This window comes from Alexandromys fortis, unplaced genomic scaffold (genome assembly GCF_014885135.2).
Source record: "Alexandromys fortis isolate MF-2015 unplaced genomic scaffold, M_Fortis_MF-2015_v1.1 scaffold_70, whole genome shotgun sequence".
In the NCBI taxonomy this organism is placed as follows: domain Eukaryota; kingdom Metazoa; phylum Chordata; class Mammalia; order Rodentia; family Cricetidae; genus Alexandromys; species Alexandromys fortis.
In genome coordinates this window covers 803087-822105 of record NW_026067955.1, presented here as the reverse complement: position 1 = coordinate 822105, position 19019 = coordinate 803087, and the positions used below count along the sequence as shown (strand labels likewise).

General features: G+C 47.9%; 1 protein-coding gene across 1 annotated transcript in view; it reads left to right on the top strand.

The window, feature by feature from the left end:
* The window catches only part of Arid3b (AT-rich interaction domain 3B), a 48523-nt gene extending 30486 nt beyond the window's left edge, over window positions 1–18037 (top strand). Inside the window, exons 5-9 of the mRNA XM_050151942.1 lie at window positions 9484–9667; window positions 11125–11438; window positions 11565–11819; window positions 12980–13078; window positions 15728–18037. Of these exons, the coding sequence (XP_050007899.1) occupies window positions 9484–9667; window positions 11125–11438; window positions 11565–11819; window positions 12980–13078; window positions 15728–15894 (1019 nt within the window). The 3' untranslated portion in view covers window positions 15895–18037. The remainder of the gene's footprint in view (window positions 1–9483; window positions 9668–11124; window positions 11439–11564; window positions 11820–12979; window positions 13079–15727) is intronic.
* Window positions 18038–19019: the final 982 nt, after the last annotated feature.

Here is a 19019-nt window from a genome sequence, read left to right as displayed (position 1 = left end):
AAGGGGAGGGGTAATTTGTAAGTGTGATGAACAAAGGGCATGTATAGGTAGTTGCATTTTCACTTCAGTGAGAAAGAAAAACTCTTTCCTGAGAGGAAAAATAAAAGTGTGAGCTCTGGTGGTAGTGGTGGTAGTGGTGGAGTAATTTTACAGTTATTTTTAATAGTATCCTGTACACTTTGCAGAACATTTTCAATCTAGTATGTGATACTTTGCCACCAAGAACTTCAGCTCTGTGGGATAGAAAGAGCAGAAGTTAAACTGTGACTTACCCAAATCTGGAGAGCGGACTTAGCATTTGGTCTCCTAAGTCCTAGGCCAGTGCTTGAGAGACTCGTCCCTAACACCAGCAGCCCCATGACTTACTTGTAGGCACTCGGGCAAACCTTGTGCCTCCTGTAGCAGAGGGTACCCACCACTTCACTGGCCACTGTCTAGTAGAGGATTTGCTTAACACAGAATAGAATGTTGTGTGCAAGGGGAAGTCTCATGCCCAGGTCAGTTGTGTCTCTTGGAAGGACAAGTGTGACAGCTCAGCAGTCTGCTGTTTGCTGAGGCAGGATGAGGGAGTGGACTCAGAAGAAACTCCCAGAATCCCCTCTAGCTAGTTATCCTATCTGTCTCCACATCCATACTCCCACTCTTGACATGTCAGGATAAGCAACTGCATGGTCACGAGGAAGACATCTTTTGTCAAGACCTCACTCAGAGATCTGCCCTCACGCCAGTTCTGTCACAGCTACAAACTGGCCTTGGTTTTTCCCCAGTGGATTGTTAGATCTGTTTTTGATGTGCATATACAAAGAATTTACTGTGGGAAAAGGGCTTGGTCTGCCTCAAAGTGCAATTTGAGTGTTTTTCCTTCTGTTGTGTGCTTATCATCCATCAGGCAAGGAAATGTTCCTGACTTATATTGCTTTGCCTTTTGGTGGGGGTGGTTTCTCTGTGCTCTGGTGTCTTGCTGGCAATGCTCTGTGCCCTGGACACCCTTTCTAATAGACTAAGATGTTGTGTGTCAGATGCAGTGGGTTTGGAAGCTTTGTCTTCAAAGTTTACCCACAAGTGAGAGCCTGAAATGCAAATCTGTGATACTCAGGGTTAGTCTTTGAATTCGAGCCTTTTCTCTCTCCCAGGTGATCCAGCTGCTGTTGCTAAGTGCACTGTTTTTCTTCCTCCCATCTCTAATTGTCATTTAATACCATATACCTCCTCAGCCATCCATAATAATGGGAAAAGGAGTTTGATTTTTCAATAGTACAATTAATTTGAATTCCTCACTTTTATTAAATTCACCTTCTTTCCCCTTCAGAATCTTGCCTTGGTGAATTAGCGCATGGCAAAATTCAGTTATTTAGAGTACTCTGTGCCCTCTGTTGTAGTATAAGTCAGCGTTTTAGAGGTTGGCCTAAAGAAAGCCTGAGCTGAGGTTTTGGCCCACTTAAACCATTAGGACAAGGTGAGGATCTGTGATGGCAGAAGAAGCAGATAGCAGTATATGTCCTAGCCCAGCTACTATCCTTCTCCTCTGAACTTTGGCAAGGTGTGATCCACTAACAAACAAATAGGAGGACTACAGCCTACCTCCTTCAAACTCTTTGTTAACCTTTGACCTCAGGGATTTGTGAATGCTGAGCTCGCACTCTGCTGTATGGTTATAACTGTGACTTTATTATTAACCACAGCAGAAGGTAGTGTCACCTAAAGCAATTAGCTTCCCAGGTTGTGGAGCAGCCAGAATCTTACTCCTTTCTGAAGGAAGTGTAAATGTGAGTAATAAGTCTTGTCTGGGTCAGACAGTGTAATACCACACAACTGTAAGAATGAATACTGCTGGCACACCCAGGATGATTCTAACAGACTTAATGTGGAACAAAAGCCAGACACGAGCGTTTTGCTATGTATGATTCCATTTATATAAAGTTCAAGAAAATGCACATCAGAATGATGGACCCCGCCAGCACTGGTGGGAGGGCGAATGGATGTTATTAGGAAGAAAGGGTTTTGAGAGGAAGTGGAAATGTTTCATGTTCTGACCTGAGGGTTAATTCCATGGGTGCTTGTGAAAAATCCTTTTGTCTACTCAGATTAGCGTTCTACACCATGTGTAAGTTACAGATCATTGCTGTGTGCATTTGGAGGCAGAGGGCTGAAGTATATTGGTCATTCTAATAATGGATATTGGCACGTCCTTCCTTTTGCCTTTCCTTGTGGAACAACATGGCACAGACTGCTGCAGACTGCTAGGCATTGCTGCCCAAGCTCCTATTGGGAGATATGGGCATCATAAACTGGTCAGAGGAAGAGATCACCAGTTATTTCCCTTGTTCCTGAGGGGCAGGCCAAGGATTAATACACAGAGGAATGGCGGGGATGCCAGCTTGCCTGCCTGCATGCATGCATGCATGCCTGTACACATTCCCGGTCTTACATGGATTTTAACTCCTCTATACATCCTGGTTGGCTGTCTTGACAGTCAGGCTATGGGCGTGATTAATGACTTTTTTGAAGCCAGGAAAAAAGCAGACAAGGATCGCTGGCCGGGCCACACCCTGGGTCCTGGGCCCTCACCCCTGACCACTAGGCAGGAAAGCACCCTTTGAGTCTCTTTGCCCAGATTGTTCCTGGTCTTCCTTGGAACAGGCCATTCTCTGTGATGGAAGAAAGGGGCTTCCCCTCAGCATTCTCCTAGACTCCCATCTTTGTGTCTAGAGCCAGAGGCAGCTGTCTCTATTGCCTTTCCCTACTCTAGTATGTCTGTACAACCTAAGTGATACAGAGGGTGCCAGGCCAGAGAGCGCTTCTGCCCAGCCATTTCTACAGTGGAAGCCTCTGCTGACAGCTCTAGCCTATTAGTACTTGTGTCCAGCAGCATTCCCACCAACAAGGGTTAAAGCCCCAGGAGTCTCAAAGGCTTTGCTTGGGTCCCTAGCCCTCATAAAAGCCTTTTACATCCGTCCCTGGGGCTGTCTTAGGCTCCCTGGCTGAAATCTGATAAGGGCCCTCTTTGTTGCAACTGTCAGTCTCCTTTATTGAGGAGGGAACTAGAGACCAGTGGCATTTCTTGGGGTACAGATAAGGCCCTGGATTCCTGTCAGAGTGAGCATGATTAATTACCCTCAATCCTAGCTCATGCTTTGATAGCAGTGACTGACAGTCTGCAGGCTTCCTTGTCAAGTGCCCCCCCCCGACGCCCCCTCCCCCACTAGAGTAGGGATGGTCTCCTGCAGCGCCAACACAGCCACCCACAGACTTCTTTTCCATGGGTGTTTGTCTCCTTGCGGAAGCTCTGCAGCTCTTTGCATGCCCCTCTCATCAGACTCTGTTGGTATAGAGAAGAATCTAACAGCCTAGAGAGCAGCCAGAGACCCTTTCCCCTTCTCCAGAACTCTGGGGAAGCAGCCATTGCTTGTGGACATGAACTTCCTAGACCAGATCTTAAGTCTCATAGTTGTCTTTCAAAAGAGAGGAGTCCTGATTAACCATTTCAAGGTCATTTGGCAGCATTAGTCCCTAACTCAGGCAGGCTTCTAAAACCAAACCTCCACTTTAAGTAATAATCACAAGCACCAATTTTTATTTTAATTTTTGACTCATGCATTCTTAAGCCTTTAAAACTGAACATCATCTAAACGACATTCTTCATTTCTGTCCTGCAAGTTAATGTTAGCTTGACACAAACTAGAGTCTCCAGAGAGGAGAGAGCCTTAATTGAGAAAATACCTCCATAAGATCGGGCTATAAGCAAACCTGTAGGGCATTTTCTCATCAGTGAGTAATGGAAGAGAGCCCAGCCCGCTGTGGGTGAGGACACCCCTGGACTGGTGGTCCTGGATTCTATAAGAAAGTAGGCTGAGCAAGACAGTAAGTAGCTCTTCTCCCGCCCCTGGTCAGCTTCCATCTCCAGGTTCCTTCCAGGGTTGAGTTCCTGCCTTGGCCTCCCTCAGTGGGCTGTGATTTAGGATTATGTAAGCCAAATAAACCTTTTCCTCTCCAAGTTGCTTTTGGTCATGGTGTTCATCACAGCAATAGAAACCTTAACCCAGGGAACTCACCAAGGCCAGCTGACCTGGGTCTGAAAAAGCCTGGGTTAAAACAGGTCTCACTGAACATAGCGGACAATGAGGACTACTGAGACATCAAGAACAATGGCAATGGGTTTTTGATCCTATTGCATGTATTGGCTTTGTGGGAGCCTAGGCTGTTTGGATGCTCACCTTACGAGACCTGGACGGAGGAGGGTTTTCCTTGGACTTCCCACGGGACGGAGAGCCCTGATTGCTCTTTGGGCTGACGAGGGAGGGGGACTTGATTGGGGGAGGGGGAGGGAAAGGGGAGGCGGCGGTGGGGAAGAGACAGAAATATTTAATAAATAAATAAGAAAGAAAGAAAGAAAGAAAGAAAGAGAGAAAAAAAAAAAGAAACCTTAACCCAGACAACTTTACAGATGAAATTGTGGCCTGCATCTGCTATCTCCTATGTACACACACACACACACACACACACACACACCTGATTTTGACCCAGTCCCTTAACAGACCTCCCTCTGTTTTCATAGTAGCATCTCCTTTTGGACAAAGGGGGGAAGAAAAAAAAAAAAAAAAAAACGGCTTCCAGATCCACTTAGTGCAAAGCAAACTGCTAAGAAACCAGCCTGAGGACTCCAGTTGGTTCTCCTATTTGCCAGGAAAAATCCAAGGCTAGGCAGGTTTTTGTGTCTGGTTTATCTGGATAATGTAAGGAGAGCACACTGTTTCTGAGAGTGCTCAGGAGCCATCCTGCTCTGGGAGCCGTGTTAACACTCTAACAGAGGCTTAGCCTCAAACCAGACAGACAGTACCAGTCGTCTTGTGGACTCGACCAGCAGCCTCCCCTGGAACAGGAGCTGATGGAGTGAAGGAAAGCAGCACCGTGGCTTGCTCTGCACATAGCTGCAGTCTCTGGTGTGAGTTGTTTACCAGGGGTGTCTGCTCCCCCTGCAGGGGAGCTGGGTGAAGTTCCTGGTGAAGGTGAGGCTTTGACTTCAAAAACTGCTGTGGCCTTCTTACCGTCTCAGGTCTGTTTTCTTCCCTAAGCAGTTCCCAGCAATACCTAATCATTCTGCAATAGTATTGCCCTTCATAGACCTCCAGTGACCAGTGCCTTGCCTAGTGACTACTTCACATGAACATGAAAAACTGCTTGCAGATATTATGAACTACAATAGAGTCTTTCATGGCTAGTATCTACACTCACTTTCAGTCAGAAAACAAGATAAACCTGGAGGTGGTTACACACACCTTTAATCCCAACAGAAGCAGGTGGATCTCCTTGAGTTCAAGGCCAACCTGGTTTACAGAGCGAGTTCCAGGACAGCCAGGGATACACAGATAAACCCTGTCTTAAACCAACAACAACAAAGAGGGAGAGGAAAGGGGAGAGAAAGAGAGAACAGGATAAATAGCCTGGCACCTTCATCTTGCACACCTGGCTTGTCTCTAGATGAATGATGACCATTTCTTTGGAAGTTGTATTAATGTTAAAATGATCCAGAAGAAAATAGTGTTGTTCAGATACGGTGATCTGAAATGTACTTAGTTCTCCACTGACCTTCTGAAGAACAGTGCATCTCTAGATGGTAAACCCTGCTATGCTGGTTAAGTGCTCAACTACAGATGACCCATGTATTCCATACCCAGCCATCTTCTCTCCCTCTTTCCCTCCCCACTCCTCCCACTGATGGACTAACAGTTGCTTTGCCTTGCCAGTGCCCTACCTCTGCATGCATTCTTCTCCTGCTAGTCTTCGTAAGCAGGAGCCAGAGCAAAGGCCTTGCTCATTCTGAGCTTCTATTCCCCAGGCTCTTGAGTAATGACTGCGATCCAAATGACCCAGGGCAGGACCTGAGAGGGGGACAGCCTCTTCAGGCCTCTTACTGTTAGACATTCAAATGGGTCTAGTGATGAATCTCATTGAGTGGATCTCATGCTGTCCCAGGATGGCTTACGTAGTAGAAAATGAACTCTGGATCCTCCTGCTTCTACCTCCCAAGTGCTGAAATTACAGCCATGTACTCCATCACTCCCAGAAAGAAACACTATTGTTTAGTCTACCTAATATGCTGATTTTGCTACAGTAATATTAGAGCATGAAGGAAAAATAGTTTCTGTTTTTACAGATTTAATAGTCCTGAGAAACCATTTGAGAGAATCTGTGAGACCTGGAGGAGTTAGAAAGTTCTCCCAGGGCTGGAGAGATGGCACTAACTGCTCTTCCAGAGGACTCGGGTTCAATTCCCAGCACCCACAGCTCACAGCTGTCTGTAACTTCAGTTTCAGTGAATAAGATTCCCTCACACAGAAATACACACAAGCAAATAACTAATGCACATAAAAATAAATCATTTTTTAAAATCTCAAGTGAAAGTTCTCGCTTGGTGCAGTGGATGCTGAAGAACGGACAGCATGGAAACCTGAGCTGAGATAAGTCATGTCAGAGGAGGAGGGGTAGTAGAGCAAAAGTGGGCTTGACTTGAGGGTGATGCTGAGAAGGCTCAGGTGACTGGAGTGAGAGCAGTGACTGGGGTTTGCTGAAAATAGACAATTTTTTGTGGAGTATTGGTGAATGTGGATCATATGACCTAGTGGTGTGAGGTGGATAAGCCATGAGACTTTGTAGGCTTTTAAATGAGCAAGTGAGGGGCCGGAGAGATGGTTCAGCAGTTAAGAGCACTGGCTACTCTTCCAGAGAACCTGGGTTCAGTTCCCAGCACCCACATGGCAGCTCAGAATTGTCTGTAGTTCCAGTTCCAGGGCATCTGATACCCTCACATGCAGGCAAGATACCAGTGTACATAAAATAAGAATAAATAAATTATTTTTAAAAATGAGCAAGTGAAATACCTAATAAGAGTAGAGGTGATCTGGCCACAGCGTGCAGATCATAGGTGTGAATCCAGGCTGCTGTGAGCGAGCCAATGACCTGGCCCAGATTGGTGGCCCAGGCCAAAAAGGAAAGATACTTGTGAGAGGTACCTCAGAGAAAGAGGCAGTGGGATCTCCCAGCAGCCTGAAAGTGGGTGATGAGCACAGCCAGGACGGATGTGGAAGCCCTGCCTAACTTGTAAGGACTGCAGAAGTGCTGGGAAGGAAAGGGCAGAGAGGGGACAAGGGAGCCAGGTTAAGGAGGTGAAGGTGAGGTCAGTGTGCACGTCTCTTACTTTGAAGTGACAAGTCGTTCACATGAAGATACCTTGAAGTTTCTGGAGGATAGGCCTCCAAGAGAAGACAGTACCAACTCTGACCTGCACAACTCTCCCATCTCAGGCATTTTGTCTTTGTGGCAGGAATGGATTTGCTGTTGAGAGCAGCACAGTGCTCCACCTGGAGCTGTGAGAATTTGGGGGGTAGGTCAGGAATATGATATTTTCTGTATTAATTTGTTTGGGTTTCCTTTGTCTTTTTATTTATATATTTAAAGACAGTGATCAGTAGTCTTTGTAGCAGAGACTAGCCTTGAACTTGAGATTCTCTTATCACAGGCTTCTCAGTACTTGGAGTTAAAGGCATATGTCATTTTCCTTGGGTTACCTATGCATTCTTGGTTATGAGCCTGGCTCTAAACAGCTTAACCATTTCTCCAGCCCTTACCTACACATTTTTAAACATAACTTCATGACCTTTCCCAAACGGGTCAGAAAACAGCTCTCTGGTCAAGACAAAGGTCTTGAAAGTCCAGTGGCCTCCCCATTCACACAAAAGAGCTCTGGTCCTACCAGGGTAATCCCCATAGCTGTGTTCACACTGGTTTCTCTTCAGAAATGGGGACCTTGTAGAGACATTCCTGAGGATGATACACAAAATATTCTTTGGCCTCCACATAGACAAATACAGATAATTTTTTTAAATTTTTATTTTGAGACAGTCTTACCATGTAACCCTGAATGGACTGGAACTCTCTTTGCAGACCATGCTGGCCTTGAACTCACAGATCACAGAGATCCTCCCCTTTCCCTCGTAGGTGCTAAGATTATAGACCTGTGCCACCATGCCCATATATTTTATTATTTTATGTGTGTAGGTATTTTGCTGTGTCTGTGTATCGTGTGCATGCAATTCTAACAGAGGCCAAAAGAGGGCATCAGATCCCCTGGGACTAGAATTATAGATGGTTGTGAGCCTCCGTGTAGATGTTGGGAATCCAACCCAGAGCCTCTGGAAGAATAGCCAATGCTCTTAACTGCTGAGCCACCTTTTCAGCTCCCACATAAGATATTTTTTAGGGTGGGGCAGGAAGCCCTTTATTCCGTTCTCCTGTTTGGATTATCTGAAACAGCTGATGAGTGGGCCATGTTGTCCCGTCTCAGAAGGCCAGCACTTGGGAGACTGAGGTAGGAGGGTTTTACATTGAAGCCAGCCTGGTCAACTTTGCTAGACCCTGCTCCCAAAAATGTTATTCCTGGTGAGACTGATGTTCAGCTGAAGGGTAAAGTATCAGCACTGGAAAAGAGCAGCCTCTGTTCATGCTGCTTTGCCACTATAAGGCAACTCAATAAGATGGGGGCAGGGAAGGGGTGGGGCAGGAGCAGCAGTCCATGTACAGTAAGAGGAGTTTGCCATCAAAAGGCAACAAGTCTCATTCGCTGCCCCGGATGCTGACCCTTCCCTGTGGAATTCTCCCCTCTGACCTCAAGATCATTAATCCCGAGGCTGCCAAATGACAGTCATCCATCACGCCTCCTGACGAGCATCCCAGCCTTCTGTGAAAGGACCTGGGCCCCTCCCTCACTCCTGTCCCCTGGTGCTCATTAGTAGCCCTTCCTGCCCAGTGCCAGGTTTCCTAATCAAGTCCCCGGCTCCCTCTCACTTCCCCTCTGGGCCAGTGGGCGGAAGCTGCTCTGACCCTCCCTCTTTCAGAGGCCAGAGAGGAGGTGGAGTGATTACTGAGTGGGAAAAGAATTGTTGAGTGGCTTTTTATTCCCTGAGAGACCTTTATGTCCAGTATCTACTTTGACTTGTCTAGTCATAAGAGAAAAAGAAAACATGTTTCTCCATCCTGTCTCAGGAGAGAAGGCAGGCAGTCTGCATAGGAGCATGTTTTCTTAACTGTTCTTAGTACTATCAAAAATGTAAGCAGGTGGATGGTCGGCAGGGCCTGAGCAGAAATTGACTCCAAAGGCTCCAGGAATGTAAGTTGCCAAACTATTAGAAATCATCTGAGATTGTATTTCTGACAACAAACAAAACACCCTCTAAATTCATCTAGATCAGAAAGGCTAAGGCACTTGCTTCAGACCACACACACACACCAACCCCCAAGTTGGGCCTGTCCTACTTATTTTGGACAGAACTGGCATTGAGTCTAATTGTGTCGTGTCTAGGGCGTTAGAGTCAGAGCATACTTCTGAGAGTCACAAGCGGCTGTACAGCCTACTAATGGTGTGTACAGATTTGATGCCTTCTTGCTCAGCATGACTAACACAGCCTCTGTCTTGTTGGACAATCACAGGCACTCCTATCAACCGGATTCCCATAATGGCCAAGCAGATCCTGGACCTGTATATGCTATATAAACTGGTCACAGAGAAGGGGGGCTTGGTGGAGATAATCAACAAGAAAATCTGGAGGGAGATCACCAAAGGCCTGAACCTGCCCACGTCCATCACCAGTGCTGCCTTCACTCTCAGGACCCAGTGAGTAGCCACAGCTGAAAAGGAAACTGAGCACATATTAGGATGTTTAGGCCCGAGCTGAGGAAGGGAAGAAAGGACTCAGATTTCTGAAACAGTGAGGAGCCTTTGAGGTGAATCCCTCAGACCTGAAGAGATGTCCTCACCATGATTATTGTATGTCAGTATTTTATTATTCTGTGTGATTTAAACCTCATAATCAGCCCTGGCAAATAGATCCATTCCCATTTTGTAGATTATAAAAACAACCCTGTGCTAATCAATTTAGCCAATGCCATACTGGGCCAGTAGACCTGAAATTCAGACTTGGGCTTCTGTCCCTACATTCTACACTTTGTCCAGTGGCCCCTCTTACCCTATATTCAGCCTCGGATCAGTCCAGCCTCATTTGGTCGCTGACCTATTTTGTTACTGATTGACTAGTTACAAGGGTTGACAGAAACAGTAAATCCAAGAGTAACCATTTAGAATGAAAGCCAAAGTGGAAAATATTCTTCTGGAATGTTCTAGCTTCTCTGTGAAAGAACAGTTGACATATCTGTCAGGTATCATGCCCTGGCCTTTATTGAAAGATGGTAAGGGCCAGGCAGCAGTGATGACACACATCTTTAATCCCAGCACTCAGGGGGCAGAGGCAGATGGATCTCTGAGTTTAAGGCCAGTCTGGTGTACAGAGTAGATTCCAAGAAAGCTAGGGCTGTTACACAGAGAAGCCCTGTCTCAAAAGAGAGAGAGAGGGGAGGGAGGGAGGGAGGGAGGGAGGGAGGGAGGGAGGGAGGGAGAAGGGAGGGAAGGAGGGAGGGAGGGAGGGAAGATCGTAAGTTTTGGGGGCCAGAAAGAAAGCTCAGCACGTAGCTGCTTGCTGCCATACCTGCCTACCTGTGTTCAGTACCTAGAGCCCAATCCTCATTGTAGAAGAGGACTCCTGCAAGTTGTTCTCTGGCCTCTATACCAGCACCAAGGCATGCATGCGCTCATGCCCATAATGTGTGCACACACATGCACACAAAATAAGTAAATGTAAAAAGAAAGAAAGGCTTTATCCATCAGGACTATTCTAGCAGAAATAGATGTTATTAGAATGTTAGTGTATGGGGGAAAGAATGGATCCTTGGGACAGACGAAACATAGAAAGAAGGGCAGCCCTCCTGGGTCCCATCCAGTGGGAAGATTTGCTCCTTAAAGACATTCCAAAGGTATAGAGGCCAGTGGAAAAGATTTTAGCTAAGGCCTTAAGGTTCCTTTTATGACTGATGTTTCAGATTCAAGCAGTGTGTATATCTGAGTAGCATTAGAGAAGCCTGAAGGAATGTGTCCAGTGAGCCCAGACTTTCTTTTTATTTCTGCTGTACAGGCCACACTCTAGCTCTTGCCTGATCAAGGCTGCTTCCAAAGACACATCAGCTTAAACTAGATAGTCTCTGGTACTGTGTTTTATATTATTCTTCCTCCCTCTGTAGGTACATGAAGTATCTATATGCCTATGAGTGTGAGAAGAAAGCCTTGAGCTCCCCAGCTGAACTACAGGCTGCCATTGATGGCAATCGTCGGGAAGGTCGGAGGCCCAGCTATAGCTCCTCCCTCTTTGGCTATTCTCCTGCCACTGCTGCTGCTGCTGCTGCCGCTGCCGCTGCTGCTGCTAGTGCTGCCACTGCTGGGGCCCCTTCCCTTCTATCGCCTCCCAAGATCCGATTCTCCATCCTTGGACTTGGCTCCAGCAGTGGTACCAATGCCAGTAGCCCTCGGATATCCCCAGCATCTACTCTCAGGAAAGGTGAGCAGGGCCTTTGGAGGAGGGAAGGGATGGAGAAAGGAAGCCCAGTTTCCCTTTGTCCTCGAGGGGCATTGAGGTGGAGGGGTAAGTCACTGTGGATTCATTCTAGCTCTGTTTCCTTCTCAGGTGATGGAGTCCCAGTGACAACAGTGCCTGTGCCAAATCGCCTGGCTGTGCCTGGGACTTTGGCAGGCCAGCAGGCTGGCAACCGGACAGGCACACTGGAGCAGCTACGGGAGCGTCTAGAATCAGGGGAGCCTCCTGAGAAGAAGACATCGAGGTTGTCGGAGGAGGAGCAGCGCCTAGTGCAGCAGGCCTTCCAGCGCAACCTCTTCAGCATGGCACGGCAGCTCCCCATGAAGATCAGGATCAACGGCAGGGGTAAGCATCAGTGTGTAACTCCGTCGTTCATAATGCCTGCCACACCCCAGCTCCACTCAAGGCCTTGAGGCTGGGTGGCTGTAATATGTCCTGACCTCCTGGCCTAGGAAACGTCCTCTCCAATCATCCTTCCATTGCCTTCACTGCCCTAGAAGACTCTAGAGGCCAGAAGAGAGCCACTGGAGGTTTCGTGCCCACCAAGATCTTACCATCCTGATGTTTTCTAGGTCAGAAGTTGCTTCCAGCAGTGAAGTCCTTGTACTCTAACGAAAAGGAAAGTGGTTATTCACAGAGGAGACAGATGCTGTGCTTCCCCCACCCTTCCTAGCCTCTTGCTCTGTCTAAATTACAGGGTTTGCGTCCATCCCATCCACTTTACCTGATGCAGGCTGCGGTCAGGTCTGTCCTTCCTGAGAAATAGCAGAGACACCAGTGACCTCAGAAATAAGAAAAGAAGTAGGCAATATAAGTTTAGCAGTACGTTTGACATTTTCCCTTTTCCCCCTCTTCATTTTTCTAATTTTCCACCTTTTTTTCCTAAAATACACATTCCATTTCCCTCATTCTTCTCCCGGTTCTCCCATTCAAGCCCTCTTTCTGTGCCCTTGTTGCTGTGGCTCTCTGTCAGCAAACATGGGCAGTTGTGTGCTGGGAAAAGAGGCAGCTGTGAAAGAAGCCATTGAGATTCCCAGGCAGCCCTCCTGTATGATTGGAAGAGGGACCACTTAGAGACCAGTGGAAGAAGGCAACTCACGTGGAAGAATGCTTGACTCTGTAGAGGGAAGGCAAAGGTCAGAGCCAGGCAGACGTCCTGTGTGCCAGCTGCCCCAGAGGGCAGGGAAGGCAAGGTGCTAGAGGCAAAAGATCCTTCTCCAGAGATCCTTACAGTTCAGATGGATCAGGGGCGGGAGGAGGCCAGGGCTGATTTCTGGAGCTGATGTACAGTGGGAACCCAGTTGGGGTTGGCCTGCTCTTCCTTCACTCTGAGAGTCCAGGAATAACTTGGCAGCAGCTGGTGAGCCTGGTTCTGCTGCCAGACCTATGATGAGAGGTAGTTGAGACAGAGCTACTAGTGAGTGTTAGACCACAGACCAGCTTGACTAAGCAGCACCAGAGGACAGCAGGAAGCTTGACCAGGTCTAATGTCTCTGATTCCACAGAAGACAGAGCAGAGACTTCGGCTGCAGCACTGAACCTGACTACAAGCAGCATTGGAAGCATCAATATGTCTGTGGATATTGATGGCACCACCTATACAGGTAGGCCCTGGAGCTGCGGGGAGACCCATGCTAGCTGCCAGTCACAGTGCAGCTTCCCAGCTTGCCCTGTCTTGCTCTCTCAGATACCTTGGGGCACGTGCTGTGGGGTGTGTACATGTGTGCATGCGTGCGTGCATGCGTGTGTGTTAGGAATGGAGTTGTTCTTTTTCATCGAATCAAGATTCCTAAGATACAGAGGTCCTGGACTATAGGTGCATAGATTGATAAGATGGCCAGTCTTCTTCAACAGTGATAGGATCCCTTCCAGTCAGTGGCTGGCTTGTTGAAGATGTCATTTAGCATGAGGGTTTATTTGTCAACAACCCTATACACACTTTTCAGAATACATTATGAGCTAGGTCACCATTTACCATGCACAGTCTTCCAGAGAGCAAGACTCCTTTCCCTGACTCATTAATGGTCTTTGTTTGTTTGTTTTGTTTTGTTTTGTTTTGTTTTTGTATGTGTTTTGAGGTAGGGGAGTAGTGAGACAGGGTTTCTCTGTGTAGCTCTGGCTGTCCCTGGAACTTACTCTATAGAAGAGGCTGACCTTAAACTCAGATCCTGAGTGCTAGGATTAAAGGGTTACACCACCATGCCCAGATCCATATCTTCTTTTAAAAAGTGCTTTATTATTTTTTGTGCATGAGTGTTTCATCCATCTGCATGTATGTCTGTACACTATGTGGATGCTGGGAATCCAACCCAAGTCCTCAGGGAGAGCAGCCACTGCTCTTAATTGCTGATCTTTCACTCCAACCCCATCCCCTGTCTTAAATAAACTATGATAAACTTAAATGACTATGATACTCATGTAGCTAGGTATAGTAGCGTAAATCTGCAGCTCCAGCACTCAGATGACTATGACAGTCACATCATGAGTTCAAGGCCAGACAACTACAGAATGAGACCCTGTCAAAACTAAATATATACCAGCAGTGAATCTGAGTGCTGCAGAAGCAGCCTTGACCCTGGGGGGCATTGTTTTTCAATTGTATCTTTTTTTTTTTTTTTTTTTTTTTTTTTTTTTGAGACAGGGTTTTTCTGTATTGCTTTGGAAGCCTATCCTGGAACTAGTTCTTGTAGACCAGGCTGGCCTCAAACTCACAGAGATACACATGCCTCTGCCTCCCGAGTGCTGGGATTAAAGGTGTCCGCCATCACCGCCCGGCTGCCTGTAGTATTTTTGTAGGCGGTTGGGTTTGCATCTGTATCTTTCAAAGTCAACATAGAGTTCACATAGGCAACAGACCCAACCCTGAATCCCTGGCTATTCCATTTGTTTAAGATACAGACTTGTGTGCAAGTTCGGGCTGGGTGACATCTGCCTGTTTTTACCAGGGCATGGGGTATGTTGGCTGCCCGGTGAGAACATCCATGTGCAGACTAGTAAAACCTTGCATTCTAACCAGTGTGTTTCCCTAGGAATAGCCCCTGGCTACCTGCCACAGCATCAGAATGCAGCCAGGAAAGGATGGGTTCCTAGAAACAGCCATGCCACTGTGGCTTACCAGTCTCTTGTGTTGTACTGGTACCCTGTGCCCATTCATGATGTGGCTTGGGACATCTGGGCCTAGTTTGAGTCCTGAAGAAAACAGGAACTGGGAGTTATGGCTAGATCTCAATATCCTCTTGTCATTTTCCTAGGACGAAGAAGTGGGTAACTTTCTCCTTTGCTCTCAGAAAAAGTCAGGAGTTGAGGCATCCAACACTCTGACAAAATGAGCCTCTCACCTGTCTTGACCCTGTCTGCCCCAAGCTTTCTCAGTGGGGATGTGGTGTCCAGGAACCTCAGGTGGTTCTGAGACTCAAGGCTACCATCCTCCATTAACTCCCTTCTGCATGCTGCTTCTCACGCCTGTGCCTGCTGCCACTGCTAGGCCAATTCCTCTGCAGGGTTCCTAGGACTTGAGCATCCTCATTCTCTGACCTTCCAGAGAGCATTCTGAGTTCCAAATGTCTTGGTGTCCTTCTCCTGCTTAAAACTTTCAGGGCCAGGGGCTGGAGTGATGGCTCAGAAGTTAAGAGCATTGCCTGCTCTTCCAGAGGTCCTGAGTTCAATTCCCAGCAACCATTTGTAATGGGGTCTGGTGCCCTCTTCTGGCCTGTAGGCATACATGGAAGGAATGCTGTATACATAATAAATAAATATTTAAAAAAAAAAAAAAAAAAACTTCAGGGCCTCCAAATGGGTTCCCATAGCTATTCAAGGCCCCACCCACCTCTTTAGCCCCTTACTCTACTGCTGCCTAAACCACTATCCCCAGTGGCATAACCTCTCATGCTGCTTTGTCTGAGGTTCCCTGGTCACCATCTCTTCAGTTTGCTGCTTTTTCTCTTTCAAGGCATCTAGACACATACTTTCCACCAAAACCTTTTCTGGGCTGTACTTGTGTATCTTTCCCTAAAACCCTTATGATGTCCCCAACAGCAGAGCTACATCAGGCTCAGAACATTTATGTCATTCTAGCAAAGACACTGGTTACATGCCTGTCCTTCACCAGCGTATGACCTTTTGATGGCAGGACAATTGTCTGGGCTTCCACTGACAGCTGGAGCATGGTAGGAGAATAGAGCACACAGGGTTAGGCCAACAGTCATGCCTTGTTTAATTGAACTGAGCCCATACTGCTTCTCCTCCCACCCCAGGTGTGCTATTTGCCCAGAAACCAGTGGTCCACCTCATTGCAGGCTCTGCTCCCCAGAGCATTGGCAGCGGCACCAGCAGCAGCAGCACCAGCTCTCACTGCTCACCAAGTCCTACCTCATCCCGGGGCACCCCCAGTGCAGAGCCCTCCACCAGCTGGTCCCTCTGATGAGCAGCACCCAGCACCCATTCCCTACTCTCCTGCAGAGAATAAGGGAGATTGATGCACAGAATTTACCTCATCTCATGGAGCCCACATCAGATACCATCTGGCCAGATGTTGAATTTGGAAGTGTTCGTCTGTTCAGGCTCCATTCAGGTTCTGCTGTACTCTGGGGACAAGGAGAGACTTGGGGAGGGGGGCAGGGGCAGGACAGAGCAGCGTTGTCCAATCAGGGATTGTCCTGGAGAAGTGGGTGGGGTATCTGAGCATCCAGCTTCCCCAGGGTTCCCAACCACTCCCCATCCCAGAGCAGTGTATCGACAATCTGTAAGGCGACATGGGGCTGGAGGCTTTTCATTTCCCTTCCCCTTAATTTATTTCCCTTCTGCTGCCTTCTGCCTTCACCCCAGGATCACCAGTCTCTTAGTCTGCCCAGTCCCCCAGTATTTAAGTCCCACTTGGGGCTTTAGGAGCAGAAGGTTGTCTTCCTTGCTCTAATCTTTTGAGCATGGGATGGGGTGGGCCTTCCCAGTCCTCCTTGCTTACTGCTTGATTCTTTGGGCATGAGTCTCTCAATCCAAGTCTTAACTTCAGTCCTCAGGGCCCTGGAATATTCCCTTTGTTGTTCTAAGAAAAAAAAAACTGTGAGGGCAAGCTTCAGGTTCAGGGCCTCTGCACATGAAAAGGAGGAAGGCCCTGGGACCTACCTGACAAGGCTCCATTTAATCCCTAAACCTCAGCTCCCTGCCTGCCCATGTTGGCCAGCTCTCCCAAGATACCACTTGTCTCTGGCCCCTTCTGTCGTCTCTTGGGGCCAGCCCTACCAGCCCCAGACATGCTGATGTCAGGCTCACAGAAATACCTCAGATTTGTAATTGTTGATATTTGATTCTTCAGGAAGTATTTGCATCTCTGTAATCTTTTTTATATATGTTTTACTGACTTTAATTTTTTAATTTTTATTGTTGTTGCTGTTGTAGCACCAAAGAAATGAAAGCAGATCACCCCAGCCGGGTGCAGTGCAGCCAGCCTCCCTCCAACCTGCCCATGCTCTGGCCAGGAGTTGGAGCAGGTGGGGTGACTCAGGGATCGCCACAGCAGGAGGATGGGGTGGAGGGACCCATGCTTGCTGGTGGATCCTGAAACCACACTGGTTCTCTCTGCCCTTACCCCAGCTGACAGAGTAGGGCAGGGTTTCTTTCTGCCCTTGGAGCCCTCGCCTTGGGACATAGGAAATGGCTGTGGGTTCTGCTTAAGGCTGAGCCCCAGGACTGAGAGCTCTGTCTCCTCTTAGCATGTAACTGGAACAGTCCACTGTGGTAGAGAAAGGGTGGTCTTTAGCAGGGCTCCACTCTCATCCCAGTGTGCTCTACCCTGTTACATAAGACATAAGACATAGTCCCTCTGGGACTACTCGGGTCGTGGCAGTGAGACCACCCCATGGCCCAGCAGTCCTGACTAGGACTTGAAAGGGAAAGCAAAAGCTCGTGCACAAATATACCTCAACCTGGCAAGCGCCACTCTGCTGACTTCTGGCTCCTATCCCTGCCCCAGGACACACATGCTCAGTAACTCACACACATAGCTCTTATACTGGGATCTGACCCTCTTCTGGCCTCAGAAGCCTTACCCACCAGGCACATGCAGGGTTGGGCAGAGAGGTGCTGTGAGAAGGCTATTTGGCCAGTGTGTCTCAGGATTTAGTCATGGAGGATAGACCCTTCCTATCCAGGGGAAACGGGAACAATGCAGGTCTTTCTGGTCATCAGATCTCCTTTCTCTTTCCCCAGGCAGCTGTCCACCTGTCCCTCTCCATGCCCCTCACTTCCCTCAAGCCAGCAGCAGGCTCCTAGCCAGAAAATGCAAGAGTTGGGTGCCCATGTGTGCCCAGCATTAGGGCTCTGGCCCAAGTGGAGCTTCCCCTGCAGGCATAGTCCTGAAAGTCACGTGGCAGGACAGCATTCCCCTTTTCATGTCTTGTATGTATTCTAACCAGAAAAAAAAAATGTGATAGCACATGGTAGCCTAGGCCGTGAATAAATACCTCAGACGTCCTCTCACAGCAAGTGTCTGTATATGTTGTGGTTATTTTCTGTCTTACATGTTCTTGAATGTTTATATTTCAATAAAGCTCTACCTCTTCACATGAGTAGGTCTGGGCTTCTTTCGCTTGGTTTCTTACACTTGACAAGGTCCTTCAGAGGGAAAGGGGGTTTCATGAACTGTGCCTCAGGTCCCCAGCTCCTCCTGATCTACTTTCCCAAAGGCTCGACCTCTATTTCTCTGCTGTGCCGTCAGAATCTCCTGGCATTACCAGTGACCAAAGCTGACAGCAGTAGTGTGTTGTGTCTGACAGGCAGGGGACCACCTCCATGGTTTAGTAGAGACCCTTGCTGAGCTCTCACTGGGTCTGATTCAGAAGAGATGTGTCTGAGCACTGGAAGGGCCTCCGGCTAAGAGATTTGTGTGTGTCATCATCCTCTGCATTTTAGAGAATGTGTTCTAACCAGGGCATGAACTTAGAAAGGTGACCTAGAACCAGATGTCAGGCTGGGTGGAGGTCTTTTCTGCTAAGCTGAGCAGTCTCACGGCACAGTAGGAGGAGATGTGCAGAGGCAAGGCCAGGACCACAAGCAGCTCATGTGACACTCGAAGGTACTAGAACCTTAGCTGAGTCATGCTTCTCACTGGCCAGTGTGACAGCACACCTTTATACCATCACACTGTGCGCAACGGTCTTGGGTTTCAAGCCATCATTAGAAATAGCCAGATTCTGTCCCCTGATAAAACGACTAGCAAGGTGGCTCAGCAGGTAAGGGGCTTGCTGCCAAGCCTGAGGACCTGGGTTAGATCTCTGAACCCCATGTGGTAGAGGGGGAAACTGACTCTTTCAGCTTGCTGTCTGACCTCCACACAAAATGTCTTAAAAGGGGTGAGGGCCTGGTGTAATGGTATGCACCTGTAACCCCAGTGCCTGGACCACTCTGCAGGTAAGAGCTCCTGCCCCACAGCTGACACCTGCTTTGATCTGGCAGGAAAGCACACCTCCCAAAGTTGTCCTTTGTACACGCGCTATGGCACATGTGCACACAAACACCATCTGAAAATTGCATATTTATTTAAAATATTTT